This window comes from Hippoglossus hippoglossus, chromosome 12 (genome assembly GCF_009819705.1).
Source record: "Hippoglossus hippoglossus isolate fHipHip1 chromosome 12, fHipHip1.pri, whole genome shotgun sequence".
Taxonomy (NCBI): domain Eukaryota; kingdom Metazoa; phylum Chordata; class Actinopteri; order Pleuronectiformes; family Pleuronectidae; genus Hippoglossus; species Hippoglossus hippoglossus.
The window spans coordinates 7,851,226-7,869,796 of record NC_047162.1 but is presented as its reverse complement, the minus strand read 5'-3'; the positions used below and the strand labels follow the sequence as shown (position 1 = coordinate 7,869,796).

Below are 18,571 nucleotides of genomic sequence, written 5' to 3'. Positions count from 1 at the left end.
TTGGCCATTAGGCCTATAGTGTGACGTACGGTTGACGCACAAGACGGGTGCATCTATGAAAAATAATTACCTATACTATATCTGCAAGCTTCAAATGGTTCTCACTCCCAATCACTGATCAGTGCACGATAGCCTGGAGGAGCATGGATTTGGGGGGTGGGGGGGCTGGCAGCTGTAGGTCTATAGATTTTTTTTAATTCCTCCTGACATGGAACATTTTGACAGAAATATTAATTTTGACACACATCACAACCCACCGTCTTCCTGTGATCATGTGTAAACATGTGTTTTTTGGACTGGGGGGTGGGGGGTGGTGCAGAGAGACACACCATAGTCAGGTTTGAGAAATACTGACCTATACATTTTAATATTAAAGGGCTGACCCCCGTCTGGTTGGTGCACATTCATTTCTTCATGATTGAAGCATGTATTTTCCATTATTTTATTTTTAATGTCACAAATGAAATGTCATATAAGCCCTCAGTCTCCCCCCCCCCCCAGTTCTAAGAATCAGCCTAATAATATGTTTCAAAATAATGAAAATGTATCTTGTTTACCGGTGGATTCCTAAAAATCACCCATAATGAGGAGGCACACTCAGCGAGGACACATGATCTATGACACAGCCCATGGTTAGTGTCGCTATGGTGACTTGCTTTTTACAAATAGCACGGACAATGTCAAGTGTCGCTATGGTTGCAGATGAAAATATGTACGCAGGCTTTTTTTTTTGTATGAGAAACATCAAGAACTGAATTATATCTGTCTCCATGGCAACATCAGAGCAGAGGAGAGGAAAGAGAGCTCTTTATTTTGCAATAGATCCTTGCCTATATCTGAAGGAGCATGACAACACTACGGGGGAGAGGGATGTTTAAAATAGATCAAGTGTGGACATAATTCAGGCTCCTTATTTACAAAAAAAAAAAGAAATGTCAGTGAGGTGGTGGCTCAGTCTGATCTCAAGACTTTATCATTTCAAAGCTCATTTCATTGAGTATTTTTAAATGTTACTTTTTAAATGTCCTGTTTGGAGCCTACATGATGTTTTAGCTTTAAAAATCCAAACTTTGAGGTGCAGTAAAAGGGGAGAAGGTCAATCCTGAGACTTTTCTTCACGCCACATCAAGAGATCTTCCTCCTCTCCAACATTTCGTTTCTTCTGCATCATCCAACTCTGCAACTCCTCCATCTCTGCTCCCATACACCTCCTCCTGAACCAGCTGGTGGCAGACTTGTCTTGAACCTTGCGTGGAGTGATGCAGCTGTGACTCAGCCAACTGATCTACATCCTGTACCATCCACTGCCTCTCCGTCAGCGGATCACACTGTAGCAGTTGTTCTGTTGCAGCCACAACTGGTTTCATAAACTTCAGAGCAAACACTTAAATCAGTCGAGTGACATCAGAAAACAATCCCTCTTGTTCAACATTATCTAATGTACCTGTAAATAAAAAAATAGGCAAATTCTTGTATATGTGCTCGTACTTGACCAGTTTCTGTAAACTGCTGCAGGCAGGGTTTATAAAACTGTCGTCATCACACTTCACACAGGATTCAGTCGCAGTTCCATTTGGTTGTGAAATCCACATATGCAGCATTTTTGATCCATCTCAGAACAAGACTGAACTTGGCACAAATATCAAAAGAGGAAATGAGCCTGGAGGTAGAACAGGTTGAACTTAGAGTCGGTGCAGGTGGTTGGGATTAAGGATTTCCATGTAGTTTTGATCTTTTGCTGCTTTTTTTTTTTCTGTCACTGCCCCAGTCCTCAACCTCTCATGTAACTTTTAAAAGACTTCCAACAAGATTTTCTTGACCTGACATTAAGACGATAGGAAAAGGGCTACCAAAAAAACACAGAGATATATTGTGTGTCCCCATTCAGCCAAGAAATACCTAAATATATATACAATTTCTGGATATATTTTGTAGGTGGAATACATTTCGTAGGTGGAATATTGTGTATCCCCATTCAGCCAAAAAGAATACAGAAATATATCGCGACTTGCCATTCAGCCAAAAAAGTATTGAGTATTGCCAATCAGCTAAAAGACATGAGGTATAATTGTTGGTGCATCCAGACCTAATCTGGATGTGTTTGGATTTTAAGGTACCTCTGAAATTATTATTATTATATATTTTTTTTTTAACCCAGTCAAACTGGAATAAAACATCAACAATTATCATTCGAAAACAATAACTTGACTTTGATTGTTGGAGGTAGTATCGGGGGGGGTATCTGCCGGAGGAGGCGGGGCAGCTGCCTTTGAGCCCTCACTCGGCGCAACACCGCCCCTGCTAGAGGGAGCGCTTGATATCCTATACTCGACCACACGGTTTACACTGATTCATGTCGGTGACAGCCATTCCTCTTAGCTCCGCTCGCGGGTGCGGGCTCGAGCGACAAAAGAAGCGTACCACCGTGCGAGTGTAACGGAATCGAGCTCACGCACCGTGCCTCCTGTCCATGCTGAAAACGTGCGAGCGTTTGAGGAGGAAAACCTCAGCGACTGTGGCTCTACTCCAGGTCTGTTCTCCTACAACCTTCATATATACACCGCGTAACGTCGCGTCATGTAGCATGCTAGCTAGCTGCGGTAGCTAGCATTCAGCTGACAGTAGAAGTGTCAGCTGTGTGGGTCCGTTGTGTTATTTCTCGACAGTGTTGTACAGTCGCAACGTGTACACTGGGGCTCATAGACACGCCTCACTGGAGGCACTGAGAGCTGCTGGCTAGTAGCAGGGCTGTTAGCATAGAAAGGTAACCTAATGTCAACTTAGCCACAGCGCAGGGACGCTAAGCTAACTGGTGTTTGCAGGCAGATGCACGTTTTCCCCTTTCGTGTGTAAGAAACTGCGCAGTTTCCCTCCCTGCAGCTATTTTATAATATAGCTGCACATGAACACAACAGTTAGCTTCCATTTAACGTGTTGCAGTGTGTGGTGAGCTCCTCTAATGTCTGGAGAATCTATTATTATTATTATTATTATTATTATTAAGAATTACACGTACAGTGCTCACATAGCGGTGTATGTGGCTGCTATTGGAAAAAAACACAGTGGCTAAAATGGGGGCTGCTAATTCCCGAGCCACGGACGTGTTGGTCAGATTCTCCCTCCAAGTTTAGCAAGGCCTCGGTGCTGGACTGATGTTTGCACAAGTGCAGTTCGCTTTTGCATCATTCAGCCAGCAGCAGCGGGCTGTGCACGTAGGTGGAGGGGCTGCATGTGCAGAGTTCATACAGGAGGGAAGTGCTCAATCCGAGATCCTGACTCTGAACCAAACTGACAACATGCATGCTGCCACATGGATGCACCACTCATGATTCCACATCCTCTGTGTTCAGTAGCTGCACTTGTTGATTTATCCAATTGAAGATGGACTGTCAAATAATTTGCAGCTCGTTCTGTCATCGATCTCTCAGAGTTGTATCATGTGTAAGGATTGGCTGGTTCTCTCCATCTCACCTTATAGTAAACTGAATATGTCTGGGTTTGCACATGCGTTAGACCACACCATTAATCTCCCCCTCAAGAAAATCATCAGCAAACAAATTTATCGTTAATTTCAACCTTAATCAGATCATTTCATCAGTATGTGGCTCAGATCATTGAGTTATCATTGCCTCCTCTTTTATCAGATCCAGGAAGAGGAGCCTGTTTGCATTCCTCTACAGGTGAAACAATGGAGGTGAAAATGGAGCAGCAGGACGAAGACCTCACATTCAGCAACACTGACACTAATAGTAAGATCATACACATTTCCATCGTGGCCACAGACCGTATAGAGAGATGGAAGAGCCACCTTGACTTCCTCCATGTATCTAGAAATGAAACCAAAATATCCAAACGCTGCCATCTGGCACATTGGGAGCCAGAGTCTGCACTGTAGCAATCGTGGGATGGAGCTAAGGTAGCGGGATCCCACTTATACATATGCTCGACCAATCACGAGTCAGTCTCAGCTGTCAGTTTCACCCCATATTAGGGAGCATTCAAGTCGTTTATCTTTTATACAGTCTGTAATTGTGACAAAGACAAAGAAATCAACCATTCATAACCCTAATGTAAACCACATGAATGAACTTGTGCAGTAAGTACAAAATGGACTGAGCCTGTTTCGTGTTGTATCCAGCTTGAAATTGAGAGTGTAGATAAATCAGCTAATTAGTACGCGCTAGGGAACAAAAAAACAAAAAACTTAAATTTTCTGGCTCCCTCTACATAGCACGTGGACATGTCAGATGGTTGAGAGGTTCTGCTGTCCAAGATACTGCTGTTCTGTGGGTCCTGAGCAGATCCGCCTGTGTTTTAATCCAGGAAGGGTACATGGTGGTGCTGGACACTCTCCAGGATATAGTTGGCTGCTGAATGAAACCCATTCTTAGGGTGGAACACAGTGTAGACCTAGCACTCGCCATGTATTTATATTTTTTGCTATTCCATTAACCCTTCAGTCTCTGTAGCCCAGTGGTAACCAACCTTTTCAAATCCAAGTTCACTTTTTAATTCCAAATATAAGCAGAGATCTACCACCCTGAAATCTTCCCACTTAGGAGGATCATATTTATTATTTTTGCAATTTTTATTACGACTGGCTGAATGTATGAGCCTACATACACACAAAGAAAGACAGTTATGCAACTTGATCTATTCAATACACAATATTCACATTAATATCTGTTCAATACAAACTATTCAAATTTATAGCATCTGTTCAGTGCACAATATTTAGCTTCTCAGTTCAGCAACAAGATCTGCAGCGAAGCTGCTACTGCCAGTGTTGTTTTCATGTCGGATTTGCCTCGAGAATAGCCATAAATATGACTACAGTATACAGTATGAGGATGTGCATCCTCTGCTCCCTGCAAATATTTCCCAATAAAACCCTTTTTTAAACAACTGAATGGATTATCTGTTGAATGTGTCACAAACATGCATGTTTGCAACACTTCCTGTACTTCAAAATAAAAGCACCCCAGCAGTTCAGTTGACTGAATCAATTAATTTGTATTAACAAGGCTTTGATTGTTATCGCTAGACCGGAAGATACATGTCTTTATACCGTAGGGAAGTACATAACCTGACTCTAATTGGAGGAAATACAGTAGATATACCAGCAGCTCTGCTGACATGATGCCAGTGTGAAAAACTGCAGAAGGATCACGATCGACCTGTTGTTGGTTACCTCTGCTGTAGCCTGATTATTAGGTTCTCTTTCCAATTTGTTACAGTGCCATAGACCTACATTTCTTCATACTGCTATACTGTAGTGCCAATTACCCAGGATCTGTCGTAATCAATGAATTCCTCGTAAAGAAAGAATTGTTTTTCCTTTCAGGTAAACGCCCGGCTGAGGACATGGATGAGGAGCAGGCCTTCAAACGATCACGCAACACAGATGAGATGGTGGAGCTGCGTGTGCTGCTTCAGAGCAAAGTAAACACCCATTCTGTTCATACAGTTTGCCACATTAGTCGTTTGGCCGTACTGCTTTCTTTCTTTTTCTTCTTACTGATCAAAAGAAAAAAAAAATTTGTCTAAGAAAACGCCTCTTTTTCCTCACAGAATGCTGGTGCTGTCATTGGAAAGGGTGGAAAGAACATAAAAGCTCTACGCACTGACGTGAGTAACAGAAAAAATGCTGCTAACATTACTGCAGCTAATGAGAACATTTTGTTTGCTGAGGCCCCCTTTTGTTGCAGAAACAACTGTTCTATATTAAAATGCTGAAATATTGGAATTAAAACGATCCAAACTAAAATTCCCAATTATTCCAACCCCCTATTCAAAGAATTCCCACAGACAAGGTCCCAGATTTCCTGCCGGCAGGTTTTTAATCATTTGACATCAACAATTAACATGCACTGTTAGTTGATTAAACCAACTTGGCTCTTGCGGACAGACAGGTACACCTTGTCAGACACATCTGTTGGGTTTTGTTTCCAGTCCTCCTGTGACTTTCAGCCTGATTCCAGTTCCCTTCCCACTGTTGAAGCTATTTTTGACCTTGAAGTGACAACAGGTGCCTTAAAGCCCGAGTCTTTCTTTGCAGTGACGTAATTCTCTGTAGTGCTCCAGACTGTTTATTAAACTTATCTTGTCCAGGTCACACCTCCTGTTCTTCTTCACTCACCACAGTTTCAAATCTCTCACTTTCTCTTCACTGTTGGGACAAAGTAAAAGCGTGTTATTCAATTAAAAATGTATTCCTTCTCCCCCTCTTCCCTTCTCCTTTACTTTTTTTGTTTTTATTTTTGGCCACCTTCCTCCGTTGCCCATGTACTGGATCGACATGCCCCTCCTGCGTTGCCCACCTTGACGTTGGCCCAACCTCCGCCCGCCCCTGAACGCCATGCCCGCCCGCCCGCCCGCCCACCTGACACTCCCGGTTGGCCCCGCCCATATACCGTGCCCCTCCTTAAACGGGCGCCTTACTTGACATCTTGTGATTGAATGCCCCTGCCCAATGCCAACCTCCTCCACCACAACCACCTCCACCACCACCACCACCACCACCTCGGCCCATGCAGTACAATGCCAGTGTATCAGTCCCAGACAGCAGTGGCCCAGAGCGGTATGTCCCACCAGTTATTGCCTCACTGCCTGATTAGAACAGTGAAACACATGTCTTTGATAACCTGCCTTCTGTTTCATTTTAACATCTTTACATACATGACAGTATACTCCCCATCCCCCAAACACCCCCTCCTCCACTTGTAAGAGACGTGTATTGTTCCTTTTGATTTTTCTGTCCATTTTTAAGCATCTCCATTGAGTTGCACTTTTTGTCATTACAGTTTATTGTCCATGCAGAGAGCCACTACCAAGTAGATGGTATTTTATGGTTATCAAACACAGCTGTCGGATGTTGAGTTTCCTTGCTGTGATGTTTTTAATTTGACCATTTTAACTTGTGGAAAGCAGACATCTTTTTTTTCTCGCTCTGTCCTCTGTGGCTCACCTGGCCCCCCCCCCCCCCCCTGACCTCTGAACCACCCACAACCCTCTCCTCCTCCCTCCACCTCTCCTCCCCCACTTTTTTCCAGCATCACTGTCCATAATCTCTGGAGCGAGCACTGGCTCCTGTCTAGAGGCTCCGCCCCCCCCCCCCTGTCAGTCATTAATGTCGTCACTTGATTTCATTGTGCTGCATCCCTTCTGTTAAACTTCTCTCAGGCCACATTCAGATCAGAGCTGCCTGCCAAACCTTTCATACCCCTTCCTCACCCCCACCCCCGCTCTTGTCCTGTGCCACAGACTAGTTGGTAATCACTTACATTTCCCTTCCCCACCTCAGTTCCTCTGCTCTGTTACTCTTTTTCTACTGCCCACCCCGTCTTCTCCTCACCCCAGCCCTAAGCCCTCTCCTCCCCACCTCTCCCTTCTCCCTCGAAACCCACCTGGTCACAACGAAGGTGTACTGGTGGCGCTATTATCATGGGAGTTTATTGTTTCAGTTTGTTACGTTCCTTTTCTTCAACTTGCTGCTGGTGGGGTGGTTATAGCTCTGTATGTCTTTCTCCCTGTCTCCCTTTCTCTCTCAGTCTCTCTCTCACCCCTTCCCCTAAAAGTTTTGTGGCCAGTTTCACATAAATTTGAGCCCTTCTGAAGCAGCCCACCATCCCGAAGACTTTCTTAGATCCTGTTTAGACCTGGTATTGACATCCATCTCAGATAATCCGATCACAAGTGGACTGCTCTAAGTAGAGATGTGAAGTACCCAAGATGTATCTAATACCACATTTGGAGGTGGTCTGGGATTAGACTACATACATGCTACTCGAGTGAGTTTACGAGTGATTCATAAATTCCAGTTGGGAAATGCTGCTGTCCCTTCAGGGCTGCAGTATGGATGGGCAAAAACTGAGACTTTCAGAAAAGATGACACAGTCACACACATTCGCTCCCTCAGCTTAGAAAAGGCTGTGGGCCACAGAAGCAAATTTTTGTTGAGTTAATATGGAATGGAAAAAAACAATTTAATACATCTGAGAAAAATGTTCCCTCTTTTCCTTCTCCCAATTATTACTTAATTGTATTTCCTGCATTATTGTACCTACCTGCTTACTAAAACTACCACCTCTGTGGCTTATAGACACTGCTAGTTATGGTAATTAGTGTCTATGTTGCCATTTTAACCACTTGAAAGCCAAGCATAACGTGGACATGTCTTAAGCTCAAGCTAACAAGTTCAATTTGAAAGCAGAGTCTCTCCATCACTCTGGCAGACGTGACGATGGACCCATTTGTCATAGACGGACTAAAAACAGCATTATTTGTCTTTGTGCCCAGAAGTGACGTTTATTTACATGTAGAGCGAGGAAGTGAGGTGAGATCTGATCAGGTGTGGTCACAGGCGACACGTGGGGACACACTCTAATCCCAGGTGTGAACAGACGCACTCAGAGCTGTCCACTTGTGATCTACCAGGACTGAACAGGCTCTTACTTTTAAATAAATGGTAAAGTGAGTGCATGTCAGCATCTTATTCTATCAGTTCAGCGTTGGGGGGGAAGTTCTAATTGTGTGCAGTACACACATTTTTCTTTTTTGGTTGGAAATCTTTTGTAAGTCTCTGTACCTGTTTGCTGGACTGCCTCTCATGGTTTTTTTTCCCAGTTTTTTCTGTGTTCTACTTTTTGTCCCCCTTATAATGCCGTGCTTCCTTTTTGGGCCAAAATGGTTCCTGATAGGATTCTGAGTGTGAACGCCAGCATCGACACTATTGGAGATATTCTGCTGAAAATCATACCAACTCTAGAGGAGGTGAGCCACTGTGTTAATTTGCGTGTTGCTATTTTTACCAGAGGAAAGTCAGGGATGATTGAATACGTTGTATTTTTGAAATATTTAGCCTTTTGGAACAATAGAATACAAATGGAAAACAATAGAAAAATGGTTTAAAAAATGCAGGATTTGAACTTGACTTTATGAAGCTACCCTGTAGATTTTCTTTAACCATTTGGACATGTGGCTTTTGGCCTCCTGCTATGTCACTGATCAACATCTTGTGCCAATAATGAAAAAAGAATCATAACCACACCAGCAAATGCAGTGAAAAAGAAGCCTGGACTATGTGAGCAGTGGATGCAAACAAAGCTATTCAAAATATTAGCTTTGCGAATGTTTTAGTACATGTATCTGTTGGACCTCCAGGATAAATATTGAATTTAAATATGACTTTTATTTACAATAACATTCCAAAAGGCACTTTCAATTTTAGACACCTGAACTCACCTGGTATGGTTTAGTTTCAGCTAAATTTGACCAGAGGCTTATACCTCTATATATTAGCTATTTATGTTTTGATTTCATTTATTACCGTTTTTTAGTGCTGCACAATTTTATGAGAAAATCTACAAAATAAAATGCATTTTAATTAGCATTTCCATTCATCACTGTTATTAGGAGTTGGTTCATTGGAATAAACTGCTAGTGGTGCTAATTTTCACCATGGGTGCCAATGGACCATTACAGAAGGAGAGGAGAGCGGATCAAGATGGCTTGATTAAAATAGGAGCAGTCAAACCTCAAATGTGATAAACTTAGAAAATATAATCGAAATGTGGATTTGTGTTTCTTTCAAATATTATTGTCACAGCCTGTTCAATATTCCACATAGATCTTAAGTTTTCATCTCTTCACTGGAAGCCTAAGTGAATGTCACACGGTCCATGTACGAATGTCATTTAGAGATGTACTACGTTGTGTTTCTGTAGTACCAACATTACAGCGGGATTGACTTTGACTGTGAGCTTCGCCTGCTGATCCATCAGAGCCTGGCAGGGGGCATCATTGGGGTGAAAGGTGCCAAGATAAAGGAGCTGAGAGAGGTAGGACAGAGTCCCGGGCCGCACATTTATTAGAAACATAACTGTTACTTGTCATCACTTAATGGCTACCACAGACAAAATCTTACACCGGAGAGGGTGTTCTTTTTAACTACTGATTTAATTAGCAGTTGCAGTAATGTCATGTATGTGGGATTTTTGCTGGTGTCATCAGCTACTTCTGTAGCAAAATAATCAAAAGTGGGTTTTAACTTATGGGGTTTCTCTGCACCAGAACACCCAGACCACCATCAAGTTGTTCCAGGAATGCTGTCCACACTCCACTGACAGGGTCGTCTTGGTGGGAGGAAAACCAGAACGCGTCATTGAATGTATAAAAGTTATCCTGGAGCTGGTGTCAGAGGTGAGTTCACAGCCGGGAGATCTGCTGAAAGCATAAACATACTTTATACACTCATGTGTTTCATGCCATGTAGATGTAATATTAATCACTTGAAGCTGAAATCCATCACTGAGAAGTGAAATGTTCATAGGATTATAGTTTTGTGTGCTTTATTACTTGTTTCAACAATTCTTTCAGAGCTGGAGAGTCTTTTACAATCTCCTCTTATTATGTCCTCTGTCTTCTTTTCGCAGGCTCCAATCAAAGGTCGTGCTCAGCCTTATGACCCTAACTTCTATGACGAGACATATGATTATGGAGGTTTCACCATGTTATTTGAGGAAAGAGGCAGACGACCCATTGGTGGGTTCCCTATTCGCGTGCGTGGAGGCTTTGAGCGAATGCCCCCCGTTCGTGGCAGCAGACCCTTGCCTCCCTCCAGAAGGGACTACGATGACATGAGCCCTCGTCGGGGTCCTCCACCACCTCTGAGCCGAGGTGGACGAGGCGGCAGCCGAGCTCGTAACCTGCCTCTTCCCCCGCCTCCACCACCAAGAGGAGGGTGAGGAAGTTCCCCATTTTTTTCCCATTGCTTTAAAATCAAGAAGAAAAGTCCTGGTCCGTATTAAACCAGACTGATTTTAGTGTAAATTCAAAAGATTGTTTTCAGTTTAATCCATCTTTTGATGGATGTTGGAGAACAAGTAGCCATGTTAACACAATGCACATCACCGTGTGATCAAATGAAAAGAGTTAATCTAGAGCCTTGTTGAGTTTAAGTCCAATTTGTTTGTATTTTCCTAAAGAAAAGATTAAAACACTGATGTAGTAATCACAGTAACTGTCCTACGTCAATATTATAGCAAATAAAGACCTTTGTCATTATCATTGTCTTTATTCGTCAAGGTCCAGCTGCAATTTAAACTACGTGGATCCATGTAGTGATGAGGATGCTGAATGACATTCGCCAAAACTGTCAAATCAATAAGTCCAATCAGTCCATATAACCAATGAACATGAAATTGACCAGAGCTAAAAAGGCTACACACTGTGTTGTACGTTTCTTTGGTCCAGATCAAATCAACCATACTGCAGTGTGAGCAATCAATTTACTTTCCTTGTGTGTCATTGTTTACAGGGGAGACAGGTTTTCACATGGCAGCTACCACAGCAGCATGGACGACAGGCCAAAGTGAGTATGATTCCCGACATTGCAAATTATTATATATAAGCTGTCTTATAAGTCTCAGATAAATAGAGGCCGGACAATAATAAAGGTTGGGTTATGTTTCAGGCAATTATTTGTAGCCTACTAGAGCAGTATAAATTCAGCACAACATATATATTAGAATAGGATGCTCAGGTACACAGCCACAAAAGTAGCTTGTTGTACTAAGAGTCCTTACCACAGATGAAATACAAATATAGTAGATTTCAGGTAAAAAAACAAATGTGTTTGTCATGTCATGTCAACCCACTTCCCCAAAATATTGTTAAAGGTCTCATATTGTACAAAGGGAGGTTTGTCTGTCTTTTTGGATTTTTATACTATTCAGGGGAGGTGAGTTGACATGACATGCTGATGAGTAAGACCTCATAGGGGATATTATAGTGATTTATAAAGACAAGTAAATAATGAGGAAGATTTAAGTGTGTATGACTTGATTAATGGGGGGAATTTAGAATTAAGGCCCCTTGATAATATAAGCTTGTCCTAAATAAGGGACAGCCTCGCTCTGCCACTGAGGTAAATATTTGAGCATTTATGTTAATCTCCCAAAATATAGCAAATGAAAGCTGCTCGGTAGCAGACTGTCAACCCACCAGCCCTGATTCAGAGTCTGATCACAGGTCATCTGTAGAGTCTGCATGTCCTTTCACACTCACAGCTTTCTAAATACCAATGTAACAGCAGTGACCTGCTGGATGCTGGGCTGTTGAGTGTCCTCTAGAGAGGATAAACTATACTAATGCACACCTCTTTTTGTTTGTAGCGACAGGAGGAGCCGAGGAGACCGTTATGACAGCATGGTGAGTGCTGTCTGTTTACAGGTGCTGCTGTAACCCTAAGCTCTACTGTGTGGTTGTAGCTTCTTAGCGGTGTAGTGGTTGTTTGTGAATTATGTTTCAGATGAGGTGACTCGAATTTCTTTTTTTCTGAGTGTAGTACAAGTACAGAGGCACGGACACGGCGCTGCTTTTTTCACTGTGTATGCACACTGATCTAGGCCTGTTGTTGCCTGGCAACAGTTGTCTCCTTGGTTACCGCAGAGCAGCTGAGTACGTAGTCCAGAGATCCACCAGGCTAGCAAATGAACTTGAGCTGAAACCAAAGCAATTCCTGCACAAACTGTTCCAATAGGAAGGCAAAGAATACATTTAATCAGATAAACAGCGACGGATGTCATTGAATTCAAATGTGGACAAATGTGGCGGTTTGCAGTGATGGAGCATAAACATCAGACATGTGTCTTCACTCATAAAGACCTCTCTGACTTTGCTTATAAAAATGCTAATGAATTTCACTAGTGAGAGCCTCAAGAGATGAAGAATTTCTTTTACCGACTAAGAAGATAATAAAAGAAGTATATCACTTTTCTGTTATGCAACTAAAAGCTTCTTAAATCAACATCTGGCTTAAAGCATATTGAAATGGTATCAGTTAACGCAAAACATTTATCAGTAATGATGATAACTTTAAGGGTGCTGACCTTGTTTTAATTCTAACTTTTACAGGAATGTATTCCAGCATGACTTTATGGGGTTAATGCAGAATATAACTGTGCATTTAAATGCCCCAAATATGGCCAATTAATTCTTCGGTAAAATTAGGACCAAAGTCATATCCCAGATTGTTGAAAGCACCAGCACTAAATAAATTGGAATATTTTGACCCAGTTTTCAAAGTGGATGCCTTTGACTGTTTTTAATGTAAAACCAGTGCAATGACGTGCAGTGTGGTCCAAAAGTCTGAGACCACTTTACTCTGTAGTTCTTAAAATGTCAAACCATTTTGTAATTTTAACTGTCAGCCTTTTATCTTACACGTAATATATTCTATAATCTTTTATTTTCGTGGAATCTGAATCACTCCTCCTGCTGTTCTCCTCAGGCCCCTTTTTTCAGAGTAACCAGAAGTCCGAGGGCAGGGTGAACTCTCGGGTCTTCTCAGTATTCAACAGAAATACTTTGTGGGATGAAACAGTCAAATAGAAAACTTAGACTCACAGCAGCAGCTATCAAAAGAAGAAAAAAATGCAGTTCTAACTGCCGATGCCTGGAGGCAGCACAAGTGTCAGAATGGCTTGATGTATTCATTCGCTTGCCTTTAGGTGGCTCACATCAACATGTCTACAGCTGCATCGGAACTTACTAGTTTTTGCTGAGGCCTGGAACACACTGCCTGCGTCACACGTACGTGGCGCTCCAGGAATGTCTGTGGGTACGTCTTGGTTAGAGCAGCCACACAGCCTGCATGAGACACGTGTGGGAGACGCGGCTCACGCCTTGCTGCTGCTGCGGCGTGTCTTCCAGTGTTTAAAGGTTCAAATCACGTGACTGCTTTCTGCTTGCAAAGCTTTACTTTTCAGACTGCTGATCAAAAAGGGTTGATTATTATTATTGATTACCATTATCAAAGGCAAACTTGGTGTAAAGAGACAGGGCTGGCAGCAGACTCAGTGGTGGTGTTTTAACAATTCCAGAAAGACACAGAAAAATCCCTCTCCCCAGGATGCTCCTGAAGTTACCTGATATGGTTTCAGTTTTTCTCATTTTTAAACCCAATAATGCACTTTTCAGATAAAGTGGGATATCTGAAACATGAATGTCGCTGATAAATGTGCCGCGACTGCTTAATGCTGTGTGATCGGAACTGACTCAGATCCTTGTGGAACATTTCCAGCACCTTTCTGAATCTGTGCCTCGACTAATTCAGGCTGTTGTGGATACAAGAGTGAGTCCTAACCAGAAAAGACAGATTGTTTGTCATATTGTAGAATGGATACAGAGTTTTTTTGTTTTTTTTAGTCTGCAGGCAGCTTTAAAATGTTATCATAGCGTGCTGTCATTATTGTGATACTAAAACAATTGTTTTTTTTTCCATCTTTCATCTTTTTTTATCCCTAATTGATCCTGAACTGCAGAGCGGAGGCGGATATGGTGAGTTTACATATTCCTTTATATCCTGCACAAATCTATTCATCAATTAAGTAGTGTTTTGTTAACATAGGTTTTCTTTACATAGCTTTGGTCATCATCCTTTTCAGATATGGCATGTGGTTGCACATTAAACTTTATGACACAGTGCACTGCATAACAAGTTAAATTATAAGTTTTAAACCAAACTCTACAAAAGTATAGATGGTAAGGCTAATACAGAAACTGTCAAGCAGCATATTAGATTACAGAGACGGTTTTCCTCATTCATCTTTGGACTACTTGTATTTAACAATATGTGCACGCAATGTATGGATGATTATAACAGGAAATCCATTGTATGTTTCCCTTCTTGTCTAAATATGTTCGGGATAATTTGGTTGAAATGAGATTTTAATATTTAATTCAAGAATTAACGGAGATATTGCTGCTGTTTAAAACCTGTGTGGTTGCCTGATCACTCATTTAAACGTGTTGTAATAGATACGGCTGCAAGCTTTTACATGTCTTATCATGTCTCCTTGGAATTACATAGGCGAATAATTATTACTAGAGAAAAACATGCACTTTAAGAGCAAATGGAGGGGAAAAGTTTATCTTGAAGAGTTCTGTCTGTATTTCTTGTTTATTATGCCACTATCTCCTGTCTTTGTCCCACTGGTGTATTTTCAATGTCTTCAAAGACAACAATTCTTCCTGGGAGCACTTTCAGTCTGGTGAGTGGGGATGGATCGTCACTGTCCCGCTGTCTTCTTTCCTTACCCAAAAGGATTGTTTCATGTTGTTGCACAATTTATTTAAAGACAAAATCACCCTAAATGTGCTCCCTCTCCTCACAGGTGGCAGAGGGTCATACAGTGATATTGGAGGCCCAGTCATCACGACACAAGTCACCATCCCAAAAGATGTAAGTGAAAAGGCATCAGTGTACATGTCAAACACATGACTTTAACTGTAAAAGAACGACATGACGACATCTCACCCCTAAAACCGTTTGTGTGCTTGTTGTGCAGCTGGCTGGCTCTATCATTGGAAAGGGCGGCCAGAGGATCAAGCAGATCCGCCACGAGTCTGGGGCATCCATCAAGATTGATGAACCACTAGAGGGCTCTGAGGACCGCATCATCACCATCACAGGAACACAGGACCAGATCCAGAACGCCCAGTACCTGCTGCAGAACAGGCATGTGTCTCTGTGATTAAACCTCCCCCAAAAACTCTTAACCATCCCACTGCAGCAGCGTGGCTATCCTCTGACGACCTGTCTGACCATCCACAACTGGATGGGAGTAAACAGTTTATTCTGAGTTAACTTTGACTTTACTGAACCCAAAGGTAAATGTGTCTTATAGCCAAAGGAAAGGCAGCTCAAACATAAAACTAGATGGAACATGAAAGAAGTTTATTTCTGTAGTGTCCATTGTTGATTCAGGATTGATTGTACTAAACACTATACTGATGCCACTATCACATCTGCTTCTTTAGATCAAAATCAGCTCTAAAACTGAACACCGGCCTGTAATTCTGTCCAGAGCTGAAATAACCGGTCAGTTAATTGATTAGACTGTCGACATAAAACTAATCTGATTTAAATTGGATAATCTATTACTCATTTTTAAGGTAAGATAAGATCCAACGCTGGGGAAATTCATTAATTACAGCCACAGTCAGAACGAGGTAGACAAGAGAACATGTGAAAGTATAATCAAATACAAATAAAGAGAACATACACATAACACACGCCTTTCACTACAGATGGATATTTTATGTATTATATTGTATATTATTGTAGGAGATATTATTTGTATTCTTTCAAGGGAAACAGACATATGCTTTATGGTTTTAGCTTTACAAATATAAAGACTTTCAAGATAATATCACTTTGATTTCCACTTTTAGTTTTAGAAAACACTAAAGATGTTGCCTTGAGCTCTAGAAAATGATGTACGACTTTTTAAAAAATATTATTATTTTGTGACATTTTATTCGTCAAACAATCAATTTGATAAAATAAGGGACAGATAAATTGATAATGAAAACAATAACGAGTTGCCTCTCTAATAAGTTAAACTGCCTCAGATAAATGTAGAACCTTTTCTTTATTCTGCCAGACTGTGTTAAGCTTGTGTTTTCTTCCACCAGTCTTGCATCTTGAAGAGTTCTCAGTTCACGCGTCTCTTTTCCCCAGTCACCAAGTGGCTAAGCTCGTCCCTGCACTCATATTGCTTCTCGCAGGCAGAATTTATTTTCAGCCTTGACCTTGGCATACTTTTTTTTTTTTTTTAAACTTACAATTGTGCTCCACATGAAAAATGACTTACAGTTTGCAGCATCCAGCGTTAATAGCCCCCGACCCGTGTCGTGTTCCTGGTAAAACAAATCTCCTTAATGTTGTTAACCTTTTTATTCGTCTCTTGTTTCAGCGTGAGGCAGTACTCTGGTCGGTTCTTCTAGAAAGAAGGAAGGGAAGAAGAAGAGTGAAGCCATGCTGCTGTACGGTTTGCTCCTTCTATTCAGAGCCTACTTCCCTCTGATTTGGGTAGAAGCGCCTCCTCCCCTCACTACCACACACTACGCCACCTATCTGTGCATTGGAAACCTTATTTAGAGGAGTTTTGAAAAATCTTAAAGCTGTCAAACAGCGAACAAAAGGTCAACAACGTATTTTTGTGCTGGTGTAATTCTTTTTTGGGAGACTGTCGTGCTGTCATTGGAGTAAACTCATATGTATGATAACTTTCGGTGTTGTGAGCCGCCCCCTGGCCCTTATCTCCCTCATTTCAGTACAGCATGCAGAATGTAATCTTTTTTGTAAGGAACACTGTGTGATTTTAGGTTGTTCCCTTTTCTTTTCTCAAATGTTGAAGCACCCTCTCCAAATGAAGATGCATGTTCTCAAGAATGGGTAAAGAACCATTTAAATAATCTTTAATTTTTACACAACCCCCTTTTTCACTTTAAAATGAAGTACTTTTTGTAAAATGGGCTTTAAAGGAAATGTTTGACATTTTAGGAAATGTGCTTATTCTCTGGGGCAGGTTTTACAAAGATAAAATTTGTTCCTCTGGATGCTACAGTCATCCATTTCACAAAGCTGCGCCTGCACAGAGGTTTCTGAAAACCTGTATCGCTTGTCAACTACATAATTTAATAAACATTGCTGGTTAGCTGGGTTGAGATCTGGCAGCTGCCGAACATGTTCCACATGATTCACATCATTTTCATAAACATTCACTGATCCTTGTTGCCTTATGGACGTGTACATTCTCATCATGTTTCTCTGCTCATTGTTCATCTTTTCCATCATCACATTTATATCTAAAAAAAATCACTTATCAAAACTAGTACTGGTCGATTACTGGGTGTCCGGGGAAGTAATTAGTTCCCAATTGCTCGAATTTATTCATTCAGTGTGACTATTCTTTCTGAGTTTACCATTATTTCTATGTAAATATAAATGTGTTTAGAAATCTTAGAAAAATATGCTGCCTGAAAATCTTTGGGTTTTGATTTTTTCCCCCCACTATTTTAGTAATCCATTGATAGTTGTGTTTACATTAATGATTACACTGCAAATAAGAGCTGCTAATAATGTATCTGGTATTTAATTACCAGATTGTAGACTTTAAAAAAAAAGGTTTAAGTTGTAGCTCACTGTTTAACTTCTCACTAAATCAGGCCCATTTTTATAAAGGTTGTTCATCTGTTAGTATAAATAAAGACTATTACTGTGTAAATCCTTTAGTTATAATGAAAATTAATCCCATGGGTTGAATGGCTCGAATGAAAATTAATAATGTGGCTACTTTTATGATGACCGGGCATTTTCAAGGCTCTGATTTACATGTTAATCATAAAACAAAAAAAACTAATTGTCACTTATACAACTTTAGTTTTGTATGGATTATGTGTATAACTGGTGAGGTACTGAGGTATTAACTGTGTCTTGGACAGAACCAGTGCAGTATTTCCCCTTTGTTTCCAGTCTCTATGAGACCTAAACCTTTCTGCCACAAAACAAATAAACATCTTTCCCTAAATGTCAAACCTTTGCTCTAAGTTAGAATAAATGTGCCAGTGTGATACAGCGAAAAGGTTTTTTAAAAGATTTTTTGCTTTTCATTTGAAAGACAAGGAGCTGTATAAAGTGTGTGTATATATATTTACATAGAAACTGATAATTTCATGAGTGCTTAGACAACTTTCTACTTTCATGAAAGGACATGGAGCCAAA

The 18,571-nt window shown here is 41.2% G+C and overlaps 1 protein-coding gene across 4 annotated transcripts; it reads left to right on the top strand.

Moving 5' to 3' along the window:
• The first annotated feature begins 2,339 nt into the window (after positions 1-2,339).
• On the top strand, positions 2,340-17,539 carry hnrpkl (heterogeneous nuclear ribonucleoprotein K, like). 4 transcript variants are annotated; one of them, XM_034602686.1, is made up of 16 exons: positions 2,340-2,530; positions 3,645-3,749; positions 5,345-5,442; positions 5,572-5,628; positions 6,537-6,580; positions 8,700-8,772; positions 9,726-9,839; positions 10,072-10,200; positions 10,434-10,741; positions 11,318-11,371; positions 12,174-12,210; positions 14,325-14,340; positions 15,021-15,053; positions 15,177-15,244; positions 15,351-15,520; positions 16,761-17,539. In XM_034602686.1, the coding sequence occupies exons 2-16, from the start codon at positions 3,689-3,691 to the stop codon at positions 16,789-16,791; spliced, it is 1,293 nt and encodes a 430-aa protein (XP_034458577.1). In that variant the 5' UTR covers positions 2,340-2,530; positions 3,645-3,688; the 3' UTR covers positions 16,792-17,539. The 4 variants fall into 4 exon arrangements, with proteins under 4 accessions (XP_034458577.1, XP_034458580.1, XP_034458579.1 ...); XM_034602687.1 differs by lacking the exon at positions 2,340-2,530 and adding an exon at positions 2,557-2,764; XM_034602689.1 differs by lacking the exon at positions 3,645-3,749.
• Positions 17,540-18,571: the final 1,032 nt, after the last annotated feature.

What these genes read in the sequence shown, in the direction of transcription:
- hnrpkl (XM_034602686.1), top strand. Translation starts at nt 3,689, where the DNA reads ATGGAGGTGAAAATGGAGCAGCAGGACGAAGACCTCACATTCAGCAAC. An exon ending in TCCTGGAGCTGGTGTCAGAG is followed by an intron (nt 10,201 to 10,433) that starts GTGAGTTCACAG and finishes TTCTTTTCGCAG; the next exon opens with GCTCCAATCAAAGGTCGTGC. An exon ending in CCTCCACCACCAAGAGGAGG is followed by an intron (nt 10,742 to 11,317) that starts GTGAGGAAGTTC and finishes CATTGTTTACAG; the next exon opens with GGGAGACAGGTTTTCACATG.